At 32.9% G+C, this 24,224-nt stretch overlaps 2 protein-coding genes across 2 annotated transcripts; both read left to right on the top strand.

Annotated features, from left to right (window-relative positions):
- The first annotated feature begins 784 nt into the window (after positions 1-784).
- LOC105322188 (thyrotroph embryonic factor) lies at positions 785-16,974 on the top strand. Its single transcript, XM_066076613.1, has 8 exons — positions 785-814; positions 4,404-4,503; positions 5,033-5,263; positions 5,774-6,052; positions 9,359-9,517; positions 12,833-12,915; positions 13,202-15,323; positions 15,777-16,974. The coding sequence occupies exons 1-7, from the start codon at positions 809-811 to the stop codon at positions 13,433-13,435; spliced, it is 1,092 nt and encodes a 363-aa protein (XP_065932685.1). The 5' UTR covers positions 785-808; the 3' UTR covers positions 13,436-15,323; positions 15,777-16,974.
- A 3,448-nt stretch (positions 16,975-20,422) lies between these two features.
- Positions 20,423-23,219, top strand: LOC105322187 (uncharacterized). Its single transcript, XM_034445027.2, has 4 exons — positions 20,423-20,608; positions 21,006-21,172; positions 22,340-22,575; positions 22,905-23,219. Exons 1-4 carry the CDS (start codon positions 20,482-20,484, stop codon positions 23,074-23,076), a joined length of 702 nt encoding a protein of 233 aa, XP_034300918.2. The 5' UTR covers positions 20,423-20,481; the 3' UTR covers positions 23,077-23,219.
- The last annotated feature ends 1,005 nt before the right edge of the window (positions 23,220-24,224 follow it).

Here is a 24,224-nt window from a genome sequence, read left to right on the forward strand (position 1 = left end):
CGTCAAATACTCCAACTGGCTGAATCTGTATAAAAGTCGACAGTTAATCAAACAATGGAACTACGATTTGTTAAAACAATATCTTACGCTTTCAAGATCACAAAGAGTTTTTTTTTTGTGTGTGACTAAAACAACGGATTTTCATTAAACAATAAAATTTGGAAATTGTATTTTAATAAAAGCGATCACAAAAAAAGTTCACGGAATAAAACCTTATTAGGCCTAATCAAATAAGGCTTCATCTGTATTCTATTAATTTAGTCTGTAAAACATTATGAACAAGGGATATATTATAAATTTTAATTTAACCACCCCCCCCCCCCCCATTTTTGTTTAATCCATGAAACTCTAACGCTATAAATGGACATAAGTGTTCATATAATTTGAAAATTGCATTGATCCGCTCATTAAAATCTAAAAGAATTAATGATTAAAACAAAAACGAAAATTAAGTAGAAGAGAAAACGCTTTTTAAAAAAAAGGATTGAAAAATTTTCCTTTTCAGTTTAATTTGTATATTTTATAACTGCGATATGAATGATAATTATAACTGTTGTCACTATATTTTTAAATGCCATTTATTATGAACAACCAATAATTACAAATCGTGATCACGGGCACAAAAGCTGATTTTGTCATGACATTGTAAAATTGTCTTTTTTCAGAACTTGTATTATTTTCTGAATATAAACAATAAAAAGTCACTCGATGTGTTAATATGATGCCATGGTAACTGTTACGTTTTCCAGGTTTAAATAAAACGCATCACAGCTGATTATTCGTCATTTTGAAACAGCAGACAAATCAAATGCACGTAAGTTATAAACAGTTTATATAAATATTTGTACTAATATTAGTTGACAAAAATTTGTTGTTTTGATTTCTCGTATTAAGTAAAATGATATGAAATGACATTATTTACGTGACGTTATTAACACTTAGACAAGAAAACTAATAAAATGAATATTTTGCTGTATACATGTACATGTACATGTTTATATATTTTAGTGTATGCACAAGAGTAAATATTTTCATAGCCTTAATTATTTAGTATAAATTTGATGAGGTGAAAAGGGTTTGACGCTTACTTGGTTCTTCAAACAATAAAATGTTTTCTTTGGTGATTCATGTAGGTTACTCAGTATGAAGGTAGCGACATTGCAGAAAAATACATACCCGGCGTTTTTATAAATTATAGTTACACCAGTATTTTAGATTTTAAAAAATAGCCAAATCGTCTTATGTAGGAATTCGAGTCTGACATCATCATGTTTATTTCGTGTGGTCCGTGATTTTCCTTGAATTGATCATATTTTATTGTATACAACACATACAAAAGGATTAGAAACAAGTTCGAGCAACTAACGATCTCTTCACTGTAAATTGTAAATCATAAATGTAAACATTACAAAACTGTCATTGAAAACTATACAAAACAATTGTACACAACACCTGCACAATCATAACATATTCTGTGGTCAGATAATGAAGTATAATATTAACTATATCTTGGTTTCTTGAATATTCGTCTGAACATAAGAAAGAGTACAGTTGTTTAATTTGGTTGGTGATTTTTTTCTTGGGTTGCTGAAGGTTTCGACCGATCGAAAATTGACTAAGAACAGGATTGTGTAGATTTCAGTACGTCCTGTCAGTTTCTATAGAGCCGTAAATTGCTTTTTATTTCCATAAGAAATAGAGGGAATCAAACTTATAGAGGATGTAAATTACTACATGTACAATTTTGATCACAAGTTTATATACAGTTTGTTTTCAATTTCGATTTCAACGTGGGAGACAAATATTTTACATCAAAATTTTGATATGCTGTAAATCATTAAACAAATTAAAATCAAACATTAATTAAAATTTGAATTGTCAAAAGTGGACGGTCAATCATTAAAAACAAAATTGAAACTGTTCGTATATGGTTAGAATTTAAAAGCGTATAATGGGATATCGTTGGGGAGAATGAATCTAAAAGAGACAATTAAGGTCATTTCTTAGCACATGAAATTTGAATACCCTAAATTAGACATTGTTGACACGTAATAATTGTATAAGTCATTTTTAATTTGTTTATTAGATTTTTTTTTTCCTAGAATATTCATCGTTCTTCAAAATAGGACAGAATGGATTTGCTCAAGTCTCAGCTTACACTGTAGTTAAGGAGGCTGGGGGGTCAAAATATAATATATTATTATACTTTCATGTTAAATACTGAAATTGATTGGTTTAGACACAGTTGGTAATCCGTTCTATTACCCTCAGCGTTAGCAACACACTTGGTAACGGGTAACACAACGAATTGTTATATGCGCGAAAATTATGCGCGTACGGTTCACTGTAGAATTCACTTCATTTCTCTATAAAAGCAGTAAAATTTTCTTTAAAAATAAGACATTCAGTAAAAAATTCACATTAAAAGTTTTCTAATATAAGAGATGATTATGATATCGGAGAAAATGGCACAATGTGGTGTAGATTTATACATTGGCCCATCATAAAAATTATTTTCTCGAAGATATTAATGGGGTTTTTTTTTGCTTTTTTTTTGGTTGTTTTTTTTTTTTGTTTGTTTTTTAAAGTTTTGTTTTTTTTGCTTTTTTTTTAAAGATTGATACGTATGCAAAAAAAAAAAATGCTAATGCTTTTACATTGGCCTCTTTAAATCGTACTGCAAAAGTTATAAAAAGATTTAAATGTTTTAATGCATTCGACATCTTACTTTAAGATTTTTAAGAGCTGAGTAAACCTTGTTTACCTTCAATTTTTTGGAAAATATTTTTGTGTTTTCTTCCTTCTCTTTGCACATAAACTTTTATTACTTGGAAAGCACCTTTAAAATTGGGTTTTAATTTTAAATTTAGCGACATGAAAAGGAAAAAGTGAACCGGATTTTGTCAGATGTTTCATTTTTTAAAAATCATTATCATTTTTTTTTTTATTTTATGAGGGTATGTCACATTAATCATTCGTTTTGTAACACTTTTTAACGCATGCGTGGATAAGAACATAGGTCGACCGCGCGATAGGACATGGCAAAATAAACCCACCCAAATGGATAAGTACATGTATAAGATCCGTAACTAAGCCATTTTACTGTTATGGATACATGTGCATGTAGTTAGCATAAACATATTCATTGAATCAAACAATATATCAAGAGCAGGCAGAAAATGGTCTAATTTTTTCTCCATCTAAATTCAAGGTTTAACTTTTTAAAGTAGACCTATTAATTTAAGATATGTCAGATCATAGATAATACAGAAAGAAAAAAAACTATCGTTTAATGTTAACAGTGACTTATACAGGATAATGTAAATGCATATTTTTTTTTTTATTGTAAACGATACACAGTTCATCAAATGAATGCTTTACTTACTTAAGAAGCATGAAGTGTATTTAAAAAATGTAATTAATTTATTGACTATTTAGTTGCACATGCCATGCTCAGATCTACAGGGGGGGGGGGGGGTGGTCCAGCTAGACCCCCACCCCTGTAAATTCAAATTTCTTTAAATTTACAACATTAAATTACAAAAAAAATATGGATAAGAAACCCCCCTGGCAAACTTAGATAACCGTCGGAGACACCCTGGAAAAACTTTCTGGATCCGCACATTAAGATCTTTTAAATTTTACTGGATCTATACCTAAATATGCAAGACTTTGGAACCCCTTGCAAACAATAATGATCGGCATACGGCCCCCCCCCCCCCCCTCCCAGGAGGTTGATCCTGTGGCGATCCGCGCCTGCAAACTCCATTTGAGGAAAGACATTACTATGCTCCCTTTTGATGCTATCGATAGTTGCATTAATTTTAAGAAATTATTGAGGCAAATACATATTAAAATTTGAATAACTTCAAACCACTCATATAGCTCAGCTTAATTTAGGGACCTTTTAAAAAACTTACGTACTGGCAAAAATTTAATGTCACAAATGTTCGATCCCAAATTTTGCAAGTTGACAGTCATGTATATAAATTGAGATGTGTCGTGTGTGGGATTCATCCCTACCTAGGACATGTGCACGTGCATATCAATCTATAGCTATATAGAACATATGCACTAAAATAGTATATAGATAACATGCGTTTTGTTATTGCTCAAAGAAAATTGCTGCAGCCAGGGAGGAGGGGGGAGGGGTGTAACATTTTAAAGTCAAATTCCGAGAAGAGCCAGCCATACTAAAATTGTAAGGCATAGACACAGCGCACATTGGGCCCAACGTGACATTTTTCGGCATTTATCAATAAACTATAAGGTAAACGTATATTGCAGAGCTCTGATTGGTAGATATTTTTATACCTATTGACACAGATAAGCAGGATTCATGGCAAGTCAGGCAGCATTCATGAGCGCGGATGTATTTTGATATTGTTCCCGTGTTTTAAAAGGTGCACGAGATGGCCTATAACACTTTTGGGGACTCAAGGTATACCCTGAAAAATCTATTGGAGATTCCGGAGTTGCAACATCCCCCGATCCTAAACGGGCGTGAGTATTAAAAGCATAAAATTGCGTGTTAACATCTCTCTCTCTCTCTCTCTCTCTCTCTCTCTCATGTCGTTTATATTTTTTTCCATTCTTGTTTTATTTGAAATTTGATACGTTACATTAGTATTATTATAAATATAAAAGAATGCAGTTTCAATTATTATTTTTAATTACTGTAAATTAAATGCAAGGAATTAATTTTGGTCATTACAGTACACTACAATATGTATTATTTTTCTCCACATATTATAATAAAACTGCTGGGGAAAAAAATTGTACTTAAAAAAATAGCAACGAAAAAAGTTGATTGGTAGGATACTATATCTGGCTCAACCTATATATGTACATAATGTAGAAATATGATTATATATAAATATGAATGTTTTGTTATGCATCAAAAATTTTTCCAAAAATGCATGACAATGCCACAATTTCAGTAGGTATATAATTTAATACTTAATTTTGATTTCCGAGGAAATATTTTTTTCTCCATTTTGCAATTTAAAGCCTATATATCATTTAATTCCAGATTTGGATTCAAAGAAAACTGGAGTTTCATCTGGATATGGGATTCCCTCTGCCTTCCTTGGTCCTACCAATCTTTGGAACAATGCCAACCAGATTGGAGGACAAGGAAATGGAGAGTTCAGTTTGCAGTATATGGACTTGGATGAATTTCTCTCTGAAAATGGAATTCCTTCATCAGAATTGAATACTGTCAATAATCAATGTGCTCAAAGTCCACAGGAACCAAAACTAGGTAAACTTATTTATTTTTTATGCATTCATTAACTTAATCTTTTTGAATATTCTATGAATTTTTTTTTGCTTGGTCAATTAATATTCACTCATTTAAGACTATTGATTTGTTGACTTTTAAAAACATTGATGACTAGTCATTTTAAAAATGAATTCAAACATGACTGAGAGCAAATGACTTTGGGAGCATTTTATTCACTATTATTTCAATTTTAAAGTTTTAGCAGTAAGGTAAACAAATATTTCAAGCTATATTTATATGTTTATGTAATCAATGGGGACAGAAATTGTACAACTTTCAACATGTCAACAATTACGGTATAAATAGCAAAACATGTACATAACAACGATTAATCTCTTATGTCAGTTAATTTAGATCTAAAGTGGCAAAAATTACAAAACTCCTTTTTAACCTGTCGTATAAAAGCATGGATAATGAATGTTTCATGAAAAGTAATTTAAATTTTTTTTTTTCAAAATTTTTATGTGTGTGTTTTTTTTTATTGAATAGATGTTCCCCCCTCTGAGAATTACATCCAATTACAAACTCCACCCGCCCCTCAAGCCTTATCCCCGGGACTACCCCCCAAGAGAACTTCTCCCAACAGTCCAAGGCAGGTTTACGAGGATGTTCATGAAACCAGTGCCCCAACATTTTACAGCAGTGAGGGTCTGAGGAGTCCATCCTCCCCATACAAGTGTACAGAGAGCTCTAATGGCTCCTCAGTGTCATCTCAAAGTACAAACCAGAGCAGCAGTAATGATCCGTCAGCTCAACCTATTATTGCAGGTATTGTAGAATTTTACCTTTGATACTTTGCTTGCATATGAGTGTCAGCCTGTCAGTGTCTCTCTCTCTCTCTTTCTTTCTCTCTCTCTCTCTCTCTCTCTCTCTCTCTCTCTCTCTCTCTCTTGTACACATGCTTGCATGATGACAATTGTAGGTTTTTATATTGATATTTTTCTTGAACATGGATGTTAAAATGCCCCTCTCTCTCTCTCTCTCTCTCTCTCTCTCTCTCTCTCTCTCTCTCTCTCTCTCTCTCTCTCTCTCTGGTACATTTATACAACTGCTTGCATGATGACAATTGTAGGTTTTTATATTGATATTTTTCTTGAACATGGATGTTAAAATGCCTCTCTCTCTCTCTCTCTCTCTCTCTCTCTCTCTCTCTCTCTCTCTCTCTCTCTCTCTCTCTCTCTCTCTCTCTCTCTCTCTCTCTCTCTCTCTGTACACTAGTTTGCATAAATACCATAAACATTGTAAATTCTTTGTTGTGTCACATATGCACATAAACTATCATTACTTTTCGAGCCCTATGGTCTATAGGCTTTCATTTCTATCTCCAGTGTTACCCTAGCTAAGTACTAAGGTAGTTACATCTATAATATGATTAACCATGCACGGAAAAAATTATTCATGGTTCATTCAGGCATATCTATACCTCATTGAATAAATAATGATAATTTCTCATTATGAATATGTAAACAACTTGTGTGTATGTATATATCTATACAGTCACCAAAAGTTCCAGAATTTTCTCTTCTTTTTTTCTCAGGCCAATGAATTCATACGAATATATTTATCAAAGACCTTTTAGTTTATGGTGTTATTTATTATAATTCCCCATAGTCTAAACTGTGTAAATTCAGTTGCTTAAAGCATTTCAGTTGAATTTTACCCTTTTCTTTCTACATTGTATTCAAATTAAAAACCTTTCGTCAGATCCTGTTCTTAATCCATTCAGACATCATGTATATATGTGTGTTAACACTTAAAGCTACATTTAATGAGTTTTTTTTTTAAATTAATGATGTGAGACCTTTAGCAAAGATTTAGCCTAACGTTAGGATTGCCAGAGTGCCTTGAATAGACATTTGTGTGCGTGCAGGAGATCCAAGTTTCTTTAATTATTGATTTTTTACTGGGTCATGTATTAACATCTAACAGCAACCACTATCATTCTGAAAAGAAACCTTTGGAAAACTAAAAAAAAAAAAAAGAAATAAAAAAAAAGTAGGACAAGAAGACACTGATTTTCAGTGTAAGAGGATCAGTTAGCCTTTTATTTTGTTTATTAAGTGTACAATATTTTTCTCAATTTTGTTGCATGACTGTAGCATTAATAGGGTTTACTGTGTAACATATTGTGTTGTAGCAAAATCTGTATTAATTGGAGTAAATAAGTGTGAATCTCTCTCTCTCTCTCTCTCTCTCTCTCTCTCTCTCTCTCTCTTAGCTATTTGAATTAAGAATTAACCCCACTATTCTTTAGCTCACCTGAGAGAAAGACTCAAGTGAGCTTTTCTGATCAAGATTTGTCCTTTGTGTGTTGGCGTTGTCATTGTTAAAAACTTTTCACATTTTCATCCTTTTCTCCAGAATCCCTAGGCCGACTTCAAACAAACTTCACACAAGGCATCACCGGATAAAGGGGACTCAAGTTTGTTCAAATAAAGGGCCACACCCTCTTTAAAGGGGAGATAATTTTGAATTTTGCTGGGGGTGGGGGGCAGCGGCGGCTGCAGAAATGTTATCCCTAAAGTACAGATAACTCCTCCTTCAGTTTTTAAAATAGGTAGTTTTAGTTTGTTGATCAATTGTACATGTATGAGAGATGTGCATATTACTTGGATTTTGATTTTTAATAATTTTTGATTGAAATACCTGCTGTTGAACTTAGTGAATAGTCATTTTCTCGCAGAATATTGCATATAGGGTACCACTATTGCATGGGAAACTCCTCCTACAGTTTTCAAGATAGAAAGATGTTGTCTTGCAGATCTTGGACATATACCAGAAATGTGCATACTACTTGGATTTTGATTTTTGGTAATTTATGAAAAAAATTCCAGCTGTAAAACTTAATCATTTTCTCACAGAATATTGCATAAGGGGTGCCCCTATTGTACGGATAACTCCTTGTTTTGCAGATAAATTGAGCATAGATCAGAGAGTGCATATTTCTTGGATTTTGATTTTTGATTATTTTCTATTTAATTACCAGCTGTTGAACTGAGTCATTTTCATGCAAAATATTGCATGTAGGGTACCTTTATAGTATGGATAACTCCTCTTACAGTTTTAAAGATAGGAAGTTGTTGTTTTGCATATCACTTGAGCATATATCATCAATGTGCATATTACTTGGATTTTGATATTTGATAATTTATGAAAAAAATACCGGGTATTAAATTTCGTTATTTTCTTTCATAATATTGCATATAGGGTACTCTATTTCCCTGGATATGTAGTGTTTATCAATTCAGGGTTGACATGGATAAGGGGTACAGTTTGCATAAAAGAAATCCAGGTTTGCTGTCACACTTGTTGAAAATTTGTTGGTATTTTTAAAATATCTTCTTTTCAAAAACAAGGTGGCCTGAAAAGCTTGAAATTATATGGAAGCATCCTCAGGTAGTGTAGATTCCAGTTTGTTCAAATCATGATCCCTTGGGTAGGGTGGGGCCACAATGGGAGAAACAATTTTTACATAGGAATATTTAGAATTTTAAAAAAAAAATCTTCTTCTTAAAAAAACCTAATGCCAGAAAAGCTGGAACTTGTTTTTACATTTGAAGATATAGATAAAAGAATCTTTAAAAATCTTCTGGAAAAGCATTTAGCCATAAAAGCTAAAACTTGTGTGAAAGCACAGGTTTTGCAGATTAAAGTTTGACCAAACCATGATTCCCTGTAGAAAAGTGGGGCCACAAAGGGTGGGGGATTTTTATATAGGAATAGAGAAAAATCTTCTCACAAATACTAAAACAACAAAAGGGGAGTTTATTTACCATTGATATATGTGGATAAAAATCGGCAGATTTTTTTTAACGTTTTGTTTACTTAGTTGTCAAGATATTTTGATTTTGAAACTGTAATGCTGATTTGATCAGAGTTATGGCTATTTTTGTTCAGGTGAGCGATGTGGCCCCTGGGCCTCTTGTTTTGATTACCCTGTAAAGCATGAAGTCCTGACACTAGTTTGATTAATCTAAAATATTATCCATAGTCTAGTTTCTGTCTTATTTAAGATGGTGTTAATTGGATTGAAAAGGGGGGAGTGCCATATAAATCCTTGAATCTCTTTTACAGACTCAAGACACAGTGCTAGAAGGGGAGATATAAGTCAGGCAAGCCCCCATCACCCCAATGGCCAAGTAACCCCCATAAGTAGCCCGGACCATCCCAGTTCTTGTCACAATGGAGAGTACGAGTTAAATCCCAGTGACTTGGCATTGGCATCAGTTCCAGGTAACAATATTACCATGGCAACAGTGAAAATTGATGACTATCCCTGTTAATTTAAGTCACACATTTGGCACCTGTAAGGTATTAACACTTCTTTTCATCAAGACATGGATAATTTGAATAAATATATACATGTACTATATTGTATTGGCATATAACGTTACTTTATTCTCGGACCAAAAAAGCGTGAAAATGCAGTAGAAAGTGATCATCTGATAAATGGGTCACTGTCGTTCACGAAAAGATGAATCTTATTAAAACAACTTCATTAGAATAATTTTTTTTTTGTTTTATATCAGTCATTAAATGTTCAAATTAACGGAAAATGTCTGATTATGAAGATAGAATTCAAATTTTCTTGCTGTAATATTACTGATAACATTTTTAATGGGACTTTTTAAAATACTTAAGAATAATGGGTTTAATGTGAGCATATGATATGTTGAAGGATCAAAATCTTAATGTAATTGATGGTATAATACCACTGAACTTAAGTTACCTCAGTGTGTATGATTATCTTTCTGATATATCAAAGTTGGCATCTATACGATATATATATATTTTTAATTCTCTTAATAAAGATGTTGAATTTTGATAACTTGATTTATGATATAGATCATAATATTATTGATTTATTCATAATGATTACCATTATATTTCACACACATTCATGGGCTTTAATTGATATTTTTGCAAGAAAAAATTTTTTTCAGGAAATATCAAATATTTTAACCCTCGATCCCGAATATATTGAGAAATTGTGTTTCTAGATACACAAAATTGGGGTTTTGTGTACCGGTAAATTTAAATCTTTCGTAAGGTGAAACAAAATTGTGAATTAATGTTTTCTGTATCTCATGTGGCGAAAAAAAATATTTAGCTGCAGGTTGTTTATCCAAATTTTGTTCAGATGAGGAGCTATAGCTGCAATAATGTAGCCCCCTCCCTCTTTTTTTTTTTTGGGGGGGGGGGGAGGAGAGGAAAAATTGGATAAAAAGATTCAGAGAGAGTCTAGTTACATTATTGCAGCTAGAGGAGCTTGCTACAGTCCTGCAGCTTAAAAAAAAAAATAATATTGCTATTTCATGTAATTACAAGTAAGAAATCAATATGCATGCATGCAAATATTGCATGAAAATTTTGATAAAACTAATATACTATAAAAGAAGAGATAATTGAATTTTGTTTTAGACTAGATTTAATAAGTTTTGATATATATATCAGCAAATTTAAAATGTGTAAATATTTTCAATATACCCGTACCAGTAATTCAAAATATATGATCCTCCTTAAAGTTATAAAAGCTTGGTGAATGAAATGAAATCTTCCACATAGCGTGAAATATGAGAACGTATGTATTATAAGTGATGATATCACGCAATATGTAGAGTAGATTCATTCATGGACTCCAACCACTCCTTGTATTATCTTCACTTCAATTAATCACAGAACTGTATACGTGCAGCTAAACCTCTCTCTTTTTTTTTTCTTCTCTGATTTGAGATTAGAAAATCTGTGCATTCATTGCATGCTTTGATTGTGATTCTCTCATTAATTAAATTATTTATCTGATCGATGTGAAGCAAGCCAAAGAAGAACACTGGGTATTTGGTGTTTGCTCTTTTTTCCCTTTAGCTTAGCTTCAATTCTTTCAATCAATACCAGACTTACTGAAATCTAGTGGGCTGTGTTTAAGAACATTTTATTAGTTTTTTCCCCTTGTTTTTGGAAAGCAATATTTTAAGATGCGCAGTATACTAAGATGTACTCATGCAAGTGCTGTGAATGGTATATGTTCATGGATTTACTAAGGCCACAGCAATATAATTTCTTGTTCGTCATACCCAGCACGCTGGGTTTTAAATTGAACTATACAAATAATATTTAATTTATTAATTTCCCGCATCCTAGAAATTCTGCACTGTTTTCTGTTCTATTTCGATCTGCTCTATTTTTTGCATTTTAAATACATGTAGTTTTAATATATAAATCAGAAACAAGTAGAAAAAAATCTTTCGCCTAAAAATTTTGGCTACAAGAAATTATGATTTTATGATTTAATCGCTCGCCCGCTCGTATTTTTTTTTTTAGATGTCTGACGAACAAGGAAGTATATTTGTGTGGCCTAAGGCTACCTTAATATAGTGCAATGATCCATTTAGTAGGGTTAGTACAATGTATAATTACATATAAAATATAAAGTCAAGAATCTATTAAACATGTTTTATAAAAGTATGACAGTCAAGACTCACAGTTCAATACCTGCAGCGCTAGGTATAGCTCAATTGGTAGAGCCCCTGACTTAGAGATTCAGGGGATCCTGATTCGAATCCCTGTCTGGTCTATCATTATTTCTCCCATCCTGTTACATTTGGTGCAGTGCCAAACCCTGGCACCAACAGGTTAACTCCTACCAAGGGAAAGAGCCTGGGGGGATCTTTGAGGGCAAAGATCAGATCATGCATTTAAGGGGAAGGAATATGATGGTCAAACAGGTTCAGATACTGTAGATTCCTTATTTTACATGGGTACTTAATTCCGCAATTCAACAGTTTTCCATCAAAACGCAGGAACATAAAATTGCGAATTATAGTTTCATTTAGTTAACATATGTCCGAAAATTAAAAGCAGGATTTTGAAATATGTTAGATGGGCTTCTTGCGATTTTATGCAAATATTAATTCTTTACATTTAATTAGGAATTTACAGTACCGGCACCAGATAGCTAAGTTTGTAGATCACCTGACTAGAGTTTTAGAAGGCCTGGGTATGAATCTCAGGTTGGTCCGTCATTATTTCTTCCGTCCTGTTACAAAAGCTATAATTCACATCTCTTTTCTGATAATGAAGATTGAATGGTTTCAGTCTCTTTGTCTTATCTCTATAGTAGATTTATAAATTGATGACATTTATGCTTTTTTTGATTGAAACTGTATCAAAATTCAATCTCATTTACCTTAGGTATTAAATTTGAAATTGCAGTTGAACTGAAGGATAAGAATCTGAGATTGTGCTGTCACTTGTACTCAATGGATCTCAATATTTCAGCTGACCTTATGAACCTAAAGCTTCACATTATTTTTTGCATTATCAGCTAGTATTTAGATGATTTGGTCGGAAAAGGCATCCGGAGAAAGGATTATATACTATTGGTTAATTAGGATAGGTTTTTGTTACGAAGGCATTTTATTGTTGTTTTGATTTAAATCATTGGTGTTTAAAGATTGATTCTATATTACATGTAATTGTTTTGTTTGACAACTTCTCTCCTTTTTGGATGACATCGTAATCAAAGGAGTTCAATTTTGGCTTTTGTAGGACAAGAAAACTTTGATCCTAGAAAATGTAAATTTTCTGATGAAGAGCTAAAGCCCCAGCCAATTATCAGAAAATCTCGGAAGGTGAGTTAATGATTTATTGTTTATTGTACTGTTCAAATATCTATCACTATTATGTCTTGCACCTCACATTGAGTTTGAAATAGCAAATTATACATTTTTGATCCTTTTATTTCAGACTTAATAAATCTTAACTAAATGTGTTTGAAGAAAAAATTGTCAATTTGAGTATAGAATTTCTGTATTAACATCTATGTAATGGCTGAAATTGTTTTTGATGAGCAAATAACATTGGAGGAAAAAGAGATTAGAATTCATAGTTTTCTCTTCTATTTTTCTGCATGCAAAGGTTTTTGTGCCTGATGCTTGTAAAGATGAAAGATATTGGATGAGGAGGACTAAAAACAACATCGCAGCAAAGAGATCTCGAGAAGCCCGTCGCATTAAAGAAAATCAAATCGCATTAAGAGCTGCATTCTTAGAGAAAGAAAACAATGCTCTGAAAGATGAAGTCAACAAAATTAAGGAGGAAAATGTCAATTTGCAGAAAAAGCTGTCTCAGTATGAGCAAGTAGGCAAATGATGAGCCATCAGAATCATTCTTTTTTTTCTTCGTTTTAAAGGTATATTATTTACTTTTATGAAGAATTTCAAGATTATCTATGAAACTGCTACGGTATCTAAAAAGTAGACAACAAACATGGAAGTCACATGGTTTTATGGATTTAATTCCAACAAAAAAGTGTATTTTTGTCACATATTCATCACATTTTTATTGATATTAATATAAGGTGTATAACATTTCTCATAAAAACTTGAATCACGTAAAACTATTTGTAGGAGTATGCATTGAATGCTGGTATTCTTTTGTATAATGTGCGCAATACATATGTATCATATCAACGTCATCTATATTGATTTACTTAAGTTGTCACTTTTCGAGGTATTATTTGATGGAGCATTTAGATAGTGTGGATGATTCTTTTACCTGGTACTAATCTGGATTACTGCAGAACGAGAGATCAAGATTTCAATCCATGATATGTTTGAATCGGATATTACGTTAAGTACCAAGGGTTTTATATTATATCTTGCTAAATTTTGTGAAATGTTTTGCCGAGAGATATGAGCTTTTACGCTTTTTCTAACTTATCCTGATCATCGAATTATTCAATGTCAGCTGCAGGTGTTAATACTCCAGGCGGTGAACTTTTGCTCTCTTTGCTTCTGGCAGCTTCTGTCGTAGGAGGTCTAATATATGTGATAATGTAGAATTTCAAACACCGCCAACCCCCCCAACCCCTCCCAACCCTGTATAGCTCAGTGAGTGAGTATGATTTGTCATTTTATAGATTTTACTGTCTCTTGAAAAAAAAACTTTTCACAATAACAAAAAAAAAAATACTATGTCTATGGGATCCATAAGAAAAAGTAAATTCTCTTGTTTTAACAATTTTCATTATGATAATGAACTTGCTAATAATATTAGACCTTCTGGGGCTCAAGTTATCATAATGTACATTATTCCTCCAATGTGTATATATACATAGAAATATATATATCTCGATCGATCTTTATATTTTCCTTTAAGGGAGTGGCATATTGTTTTCGTCATCTTTTATTACATATACTTCTGTATTTTCTTCACAAAGTTTGTGAGCACATTATTTAAATATCTTGTATTTGTGTCAGAGCAAGAAAAACTTGTCAAAGATTTTTTCTTATTTTTGGAAAAAAATTACGGTTGGGGGAATAAGTTACAAAATTTGATTGCTTCTGTATTTGTAATATGTTCATGTATATTCACACCTGTTGGTCAGCTAGTCGTATACATTCCTGGCAAAAGAAATAAAAGAACCATTTTAACAAGACCTTGGACTTTCAGCTATCTATTCCTTGCGTCAAATCAAGTAAAAAATTCAAGCGAAATATGCATAGATTGCGTAGTCTTACCTCAAAAGCCAGACGAATTTTGTTGATTTCAAAGAGTTGCCAGCAATGAATTAAACAGGCCTACGTCACATGGCTGTTTGACACAACTACTTAAAGTCCAAGCTAATTGTTAAACTGGTTCTAATATGATATATAATATAATTGTTTTTACATGTATAGACACACATATATAAATACATCTTCCTTTGAGCACTGCCATGTTTTTCTGATCGGGGATGGCTCCTTCAGTCAAAAACTAAAGTTATCACTATATTGTTGTAAAATTTTCATTAAATTTAAAGCATACAAATGCAAAAGAGAATGAAATTCAAGCAAAGAAATTGAACAGTTTGAAAAATTTGTTTCAGTAATTAAGTGCTGATAAGATCATTCCATATATAAGTTTTTTGTTATTTATAACCATTGCCTAATGAAGATTTTATGCAAATATTTGTTTAATTTTACAAGGTTCAATTTTCCATATGAATATAGTTCGATATCTATAGATTTCAGCATTGGTTGAAGGATTATAAATTAAGGTCAGACGACACGTTCCTCGAGAATCTTTTTTGTATCTCCTCGTAATAAAGAGTTCCAATAAAAAATATTAATTTTATAATTACTTTAAAAATGATCAAAATTTACTTAAATGTGGTTATATGTCTAGATGGTCGAATGGTTAGAAACGTGGCCGCTCACTGCCAGAAGCGTATAGGTTCTAGAGGTTGTGAGTTCAAATCCCCGCCCTGGTGGAGATATAGTTCTAATATTGTGAATTTCGCTGTGGTGTAGATGTATTTATTTTTATATCAGCAATTCAAGTGTATTTTCAAGAAGATTATATAGGAAATTGCATACTCTAGTATTTTGCAGAAATGCCTGGTAAGGTACCCTAATTTTTTGCAAGAAGGTTTGTCAAAGTAGTAGTAAACCATTAACAAATTCCTGGAAAAAGTTATCTAAAATTGAGGAACGTGTCGTCTGACCTTAAGTGTTTTTTGTGGGGTTTTTTTAAAATATCATTTAAAACATATCTGAATACAATTTTTTTTCTAAACATTTAAACAATTAACAATAAACAGGTATGGAGCAAAGTGCAATTTATTATAACACATTTATTTTTTTCATTAAAAAAGTTGTTTTTTTTCTTCATTTTTTAAACTGGGGCCAAGATAAAACTTGGATATATAATCCTTTTATCGATATTTGAAATATCAAGGGTAAAATACAAAAGAAAAATCAACTCATGTGGTTGTGATGTCCCATTTACTTTTGACATATTCATGATATTCCAGATATTAATGTTCAACATTCTAAAGGTCAAGCGCATTTCTTGTGGTGAAAACATTATTTTCACTATTAACGCATATTGAAAACATTGGTTTAAAAAAGACTTATGAGTTATGTAACCACATTAATGATTTGGACAGGAAAAATCATCTGTAACTTGTGTGTGTGTGCAAGAAATTACAAGATATTAATAGCTTGAAGTACCTGTACAATCTTCGCTCGGCAAGGGTTTCTGATTGGCACGAGTCAAGGGTTTCTGATTGGCACGAGTCGGGTCGTTGTTGAGGAGCGGTGCAGATAAGAAACCCTTGGCTATCGAAGATATGTAATAATACCTGTACATTGTATGCTCCTTTTGGTGTACAGTTGCAATTGCTAGTGTTCATTCCAAACATATTTGTAAATATATGACAGTATATTTGTTGTTTACATGTGTTATGTATGTTGTGTAGAAATATGTGAATTAAAAAAAAAAAAATAACAGTTCCACATGACTCAAAAGTTTGACATGATATTGATAGACTGAATGTTAGTCAGCAAATCAATTTCATGAATTGAGAAGTTTGATTTTTTTTTTATCAACTTTTATGGCAAAATTACTACTAAGGGTTGAATTGAGATATTTTATGAAACTTACATACCAATTTTATGAAAATTTTATTTATTTATGATAGATGTACACATTGAAAAATTATACTGGTATATATAAGGTGAACCATATTATATCATAAGTGTTTTGATGTCAAATTGTGATCTATGAAAAGCCTTACAGATGCTCATTTTGTTTTCAGAGCTTTTGTTTTTGTTGAAATTCAAATGTTATAAATATATATTATATATAATTATACATGAAGTATTGTTATAGGTGTAAAACTGTAATAAATATTGTTCACAAGTTGATTTGACAACCTGACTTATTTCTGCTAGCTGGAAAGCATGAAGTTAGTAAATGCATGCAGGTGAAACATGCATGTAAAGACAGTCTGATCCAGAAATACACAATGTAACAAACCTTTTACATAAATGCACACTTAAAATGAAATATAACAATGATAATCACCAGAAAATTTTATGAAGTGTTTTGGCATTGTGCCACATTGTCTGTAGCAATGGATTAATGTCCGATTGTGCAGAAGTGGAATATCATTCAAAGCTATTTACTGTTGTTTTTTTACCTGTTTTATGTCGATTTCAAAGGATGCAGTTCTAGATTTAAAGTTTAAAATTCCACATGCGTTTTTCCATTTAACAGGAAGAAATAAAAGAGTTATAGATTGTGAAGGGTTAAGGTTGTTGGATATGCGGTTAATCTCTTTGTATATTACGCTAGTACTACAGGAATATTAAATCTCTGTTGTTTTGATTTCGGGTAGAATTTACCTCTTGCTTAATTTTCAGTTACATTGCAAAAATTTCTAGATATTGAAGTACATGTAAATGATGCAAGACCCATCGACAGGTCGACAGATTGTAAAAGAGGGCTTTTGTTTTTGCTTTTTTGTAAAGGTAGTTTATCTTCAAAACGTTAGAGACAACACTTTACCCAAAATGATTAAGTGTGATAACAGAAAAGAGCGACAAATGTCTTTTTATTAGATTAATTAGTGGGCTGGCGTAGTTTTTCAATTTCAACTTCAATTTCAATCCTAATTTCCTTCTTTTCACCTCAACTTTTTACATACTCCCAAAAAAGTGGGGGGGGGGGGGGGGGGGGTGGGGCAACTCCATGATAATTCAATTTTTTATATGTATATTTAAAAAAATTAGTTGCTGCGAGAAAAAGTGGTTTCTAGTGACGACTATACGTGCTAACCAGCGCGAAGAGGACCAAGTGAAGTAACAGGAATTGACACAATTCGTAATGCACCGTAAAAAAAGTAGATGCCATTATTAGAGTACGCAGTTCTTGTCGTATACTGCGTATTAAACCTCTCCAACAGTGCAACGCTAATTAATCAACAGGCTTCCATTCTCGCTAGGCCCGATTTAAAATATCCAAGCTGTGCCGGATTTGTACAGATTTACAATGACAAGACTGTGAGAGATCACTAAAGCCTCGTGTGTTTTTTTTATTTTTAGTTTGTTTTTATTTTGCTCTGAGACTAATACGGACGGTATGCGATAATTTTTATCCTGGTGCTAAACTTGTATAGAAAAATTAAAACCTCTGCACATGCACATGAAGAAACTGGGTGGGGGTCCATAAACACTGCTTTTTGGGATGGGTGGATGACTTTCATACATTTACATTTTCAACTGTCTTTGTCTGTGATAACATTACAAATGAATTTTGAAACCCAATAATGTCATAAAAGATGAGCGACATAAAATGAGTGTGTCTTATAGCATAACCGAAAAACGGTATTGGCTGCGCTGCGTCGGGCTTTATTAGATTTGACCACGCCCCGAATAAAGTTATTACCTCCTAATACTCAAAGAATGATTCCTTATTCCTTAAATCTTTTGTTCCAAGCATTCTGTTATCCAAAAGCCCTTTTTTTTTCAATGTTTCCAGAAGTCCTTTGACAACTTTTTTTTTCAGTATCTAACCCCTCCCACCCATTCTCCATTAAGTGCTTCTGTACGAGTTCAATTCACTTAATTAATCTTTGCTATACCTTGTGCCAAGTTTTTAAATCTTATTTCTGAGACATACGCGTGAATTAAATTATTAAGGTAGTCGACTGCGAGTTATCTCTCTTATCGGAGGGTTGTTCAACATTAAGAGGAAATCGCAAATGCTAGGCCAGGAATAATATGGATAAAATAACTGCAACTCGGACGCTTTCATATCAAATCTCCATAACGTAAATTCATGCACGCTACAGCAATGATGAAAATTTTACAATATTTTCAGACAAGATTTTTACATTCTAATTTTTATTAACAAACCTTTTAAAATGACAAATACTATAGTTTCTAATAGCAAGTAGTTGCTGCAGATGAATGTTAAACAGTTCAGACCTCTGCATTCATTTTTTTTTAAATGAATCGGGCCGTGAACCCGCAACGTAAACTAATTTTTTTTTCCGAAGAAATGTTACGATTCTGGCATTTATTTAAGGAATAAGGGATCATTCTGTGAGTATTATGAGGTGATAATTTTGGTCGGGGCGTGGTCAAATCTAAAAAAGCCCAAAGGGCTGTATGATAGATTTAACCGACCGAAATTATTCACCTCATAATATTCAACGAATGATTCCTTATTACTTATATTATTTCCAATTTGTACACTTTAAAACAACATTATTTTAATACCACTATTTTCTTATGTAGCACATCCTATGTATTACTATTCTGCGCAGCCAATACCGTTTCTCGGTTATGCTATAAGACACGCCCAGTTTGTGTCACTCATGTTTTATGAACTTATTGGGTTTTAGGATTCAAAATTGATTCGTTATGTTATCACAGACAAAGCCAGTTGAAAATGTAAATATTCATTGATAAAATTTTATATGTTGAAAACAAAATTATTACTATAATAATCAAAAGGTTTTTTAAATAAGGGCAAAGTTTACAAATACTAAAACTGGGGGAGGTAAAATTTTACAAGACACCTCAGAAACTATATATCAAATGGCGATGTTTTTGATTTTGTTTTTGTTTTTTTTTTGTTTTTTTGGAAAATGAAAAATTAACACTCCCTCCCAAGCAGTTTGATTGTTTTAATTTTTCCAGAGGACAGTATAGCTTTGCTTCACGCATATATTATCGAGTGGAACTGTGTGGCTTCCTCCTTTAAGAGGATTGAATGGTCGTCGCCATTTTCTCGATTATATTAATCTTCTTTAGAAAAAGAGTTTTGTGTACAGATATAGGAAAATGCTCAAATATTAATCTAAAATCAGATTTTGTACTTAATTATTAAATACGGTAATAGCTTAAACGGAAAAAAACCATGTCTACAATTTTAAAATATATCTGCTGGTTAATTTGATAACCTTCAAGCCATTTTAAAATAGATACATGTACATTTGGTTTTGCATTGGAACGCACGGTATTTGTGACCCCTTAATTCCAAAAGATATAAATTTATAAAACTTGCAATGTATTTAGAAATGCACGTGTATTTCACTTTATGTAAGATGCTACATGTACCTAATGTTCGTGTGATAGAGAAAGGACAATTAGAATATGTAGGGCATCAATACGGGGGAGAGAGTCACTTAAAATTCGACTATGTGGGCCCTTGACATGTTTTGATATACAGATGAGTCATGGCATTAATTAAAATTGTCAACATCGAAAGTGGGCTTCCTTGCTTTCATCATGTGCCGAATATATATGCATGGATGACTCAAGAGGTTCTTTCCTTAATGACGTCAGACCCCTCTCTATATATTGTCAAAATTTTGTCGTAAAGAGGCATTATTACTGGACGTGTGATCTCAATAAACAGTCAACATGAATTTGGGAGTCTTGTCAGCGTTCCTGCTCTTGGTGACCGTGTCAAACGCTTTCGTTGTGGACTTCGTAAAGGATCTCTTCTCTTCCTGCAGTGAAGCTAAGAACCCTATCAACCCAGTGCAAGGTGAGATAAATTTTATATCTTGACAAAGAGGTGCTAGTTTTGTAACTATGATAAATTAATATCCCTACAAAAAAATTAACCCCAGTTTTGACAGAAATATTTTGCATCGGCGCCACATAACTCAAAATTCATGAATGTCCACAATCAGGAACGTTTTCTGCGATGAAGCATTTAGCTATGTTTAAAAAATGTCATCATGCAAATTCCATTAATTTTCATAGAATTAATTAAAAAGTTCAGAAAGGGCGACACTTATGTAAACAAAGTGTACATGATGTACCTCAGCACCCCTTAATGAATATATGATCGGAAAATATTGAAAATAAATTTTGATTGATTATTAAATATATTATAAACTTTATAGAAATGAATATGATATGAATTAATAATTATGTAGATATATCCACCACGTGTATGCAGCAAGCGGCAGAAGGTTCCTGTGCTTTCTACGACTGTTTTGAGCAGAGATATCCTTGCGGGAACTGTGGTTTTAACAAGCATTACAGTACCTACGACTGTGAGAAATTCTATCAGCCTGTTTACTACAACCAATTCAATGAGCTAGTAAGTATAACCAGTGTATATTAGAAGGGGTACCATATATCCTGTTATTTTCGCGATGATCTATTTTTCGCTTTTTTCGCAACCTCTTTTAAATTGCAAAGTATTGAATACGCAAAAATTATATTCTGTATTATTTTCTATAAAGAAACTTTTAAAGTCGCAAAATATGACTGACGCAAATTAAAAATGCTACATATTTTTCCAATTTTCGCAAATTTTGTGACACGCAAAACCCCCCCAGATATACGGTATAATGTAACTTTGAGTGCAAAAAGAAACTGCACGTAAGTTTAGTTTAGGGGGGGGTGTCATTTGTGTGTGTGGTAAGAAAATCTATGTTCAGAATGCAAAGAAGAGTGTTTTAAGATCGTGCCTGAACGATGTAATTCCGGGACAGAAGTAGAAGCAAGAAAAACCAGAAAAGTGACAAGAGGCTTAATGTACTTGAAGTGCACTTCACTTGTTATTGTGTTGTGATAAGAGCATCACTTCCTGAACCGAAACAATTAATGTTTCTAAGATTGCATGCAGATAGTTCAGCAAACTTGATCATTTTTGTAACCCACCTCTCTCTCTCTCTCTCTCTCTCTCTCTCTCTCTCTCTCTCTCTCTCTCTGTGTCTGTCTCTCTCTCTCTCTCTCTCTCTCTGTGTCTGTCTGTCTGTCTCTCTCTCTCTGTGTCTGTCTGTCTGTCTCTGTCTCTCTCTGTCTCTCTCTCTGTCTCTGTCTCTCTGTCTCTGTCTCTCTCTCTCTCTCTCTCTCTCTCTCTCTCTCTCTCTCTCTCTCTCTCTCTCTCTCTCTCTCTCTCTCTCTCTCTCTCTCTCTCTCTCTCTCTCTCTCTCTCTCTCTCTCTCTCTCTCTCTCTCTCTCTCTCAGAGTGGTAGTGCTACTCGAAACTAAAATTAGAAGCATCGTTGTTTAAGATTTTAACTCATCAATCTACCAAAAACTCTGAAATATGACCTCATGTTTCTTTGCTAAGTTCATGCAGAAATAAAGGAAAAATAATCGTTTTCACTTCAAGATATTTACAAATCAAGAGTAAAATTAATATTAGAAAAATAACAAATGTTTTATGCTGGGATACATATATATGCCACAATATGCAGTTCATAATCTCTTCTCTATATTTTATAGTCAAAGCATCAAATTTGTTATTTGCTTGTAGGGGAAAAGATGGATCAATGCAACAGGTAACTGCCTTATCACCACACTGAAGCAATTCTACACACAGGCCACCGTCAGGTGTAGGATGGTCAAGACCACCATGATGGACCACGTGTCCACGTGCTACCTGCACAACGCCGCCAACATCAGCTTCTGTGACATCTTCTGGGACAACAGGGATGCTCTGATGGGAGTGTATGAAGCTGAGAGCTTCTTACAGCCCACAGAAATTCACAGGTATGTACCTGTAGCTGACCCGATTCTTATATACAGTAAAAACTATAATATACAGTCAGCTAACAAAGCTGATGCGTTGTCTTTTGTTTAATAGATCATTTATATAAACTACCTCCTTCTTTGCCGTATCATAAATCACTCGGTAGAAAATAAGAAATAGTCTTCTTAATTATTTCTTCACATTAATCAAGATTAACTTGATTCTTTTTATTAGAGAGCTCAAATACTACAGTACAGCTCATGATTATTAAGATGAATGGGTATAAAAAAAATACTAATGGATGTACATGTAAAAACGAGTAGAGAAACGGCGATTTTGGTTTTTGCAGGATTTTGTTTGAAGTCGGACAGATTGCAGCGAGCTGTACCGGAAACAGAGCTTCCGAATTCCGGAGCTTTGCCACAGAGAGACTGACGCCCTTGCTTACTGAGGTCAGAGGACACGTGGAGGAGGCCGGTAGAACGGTTGGAGACTGGTTTAGAGGAATCTTCACCAAATAGAAAAAATGATGAAAAAAAGAATCCATTCCGACCTCTCATTGGAGGAAATCCACTTTCATTATTTTGAATTTTAAGTGCAATATTGTGAACATTTACACTTTTGATAAAGGCATTAAACATACATTTTTTTTTTTGCAAACAAAGGTTTCGTTATCATTTTTATAATAAGAAAAATGTATCTTTTATGCAATTTGTTATTTAACAAAGCCTATTCTCTTCAAATGATTAATTAAGTATTCCTTTTACGAACTTTGACTTGATTTATAGCGCTGCTATGCAGATGGAAAAACAAAGTTTATAATTAAATAAATTTCTGACGTTAAGTGCTCTATAATGAAACGAATATAACTGTGTTTTCTTATCAAGCAAATTTACGCCTGTTATAAATAAAGCAGCCTCTCGATCCTTCTACAAACGTCTTTTTTAATGATAAAATGTTGTGGAATCTGACTCATGATCCATGTAATAAAATCATCATACACAAAAGAACAGGGTGTACGTAAAAGACGTTAGATACCCCCCCCCCCCCCCCCGGTTAATGCAATGAAGACGAACTTAAATTATTTTTTTTGGAAGGAGTTACAGTGTGAATTTCATGGTGCAAATCAATTAAGTTCTTTCGTATTGTTTAAAATACAGATAAAGGATTCAAATTTCCGCAACACGGCCATTTATACCTTAACCCTCATCGTTAACAGCGCAAAATTGCAAACTTAATGAATGAATGAACGACTCTAGACTCCATCCAGATAAAAAAAAATTTAAAGAAAGATACAATTGCCATGTTGTGAATTTTGAATTTACCGGGTGGCAGGAAATACAAAATGTACAAGTTGTCGTGTTTTAAATTTTGTATTTACTGTCCGCGTCATGTTTTAAATTTTGTATTTACTGCCACCCGATAAATTCAAATTTTACAACATGACACAATTCCGAAATTGATTTGAAAATATGAAAAATTTTGAGCTCACATGGGATAGTGTTGTCGGATACCTTTGAAAAATTCAGGAAAATGTAATTGCAAAGGTACGCAAGATGTGTACCGATGTTCCTTATAAAACGTTTGTGGTTCTTAAAATTTTAAATTCACGGGATTTGTCAAGCCTTGTATACACCGTTCTTTGAATTTAATGATAATAATTTTACAA

The sequence above is a fragment of the Magallana gigas genome, chromosome 2 (genome assembly GCF_963853765.1).
Source record: "Magallana gigas chromosome 2, xbMagGiga1.1, whole genome shotgun sequence".
Taxonomy (NCBI): Eukaryota; Metazoa; Mollusca; class Bivalvia; order Ostreida; family Ostreidae; genus Magallana; species Magallana gigas.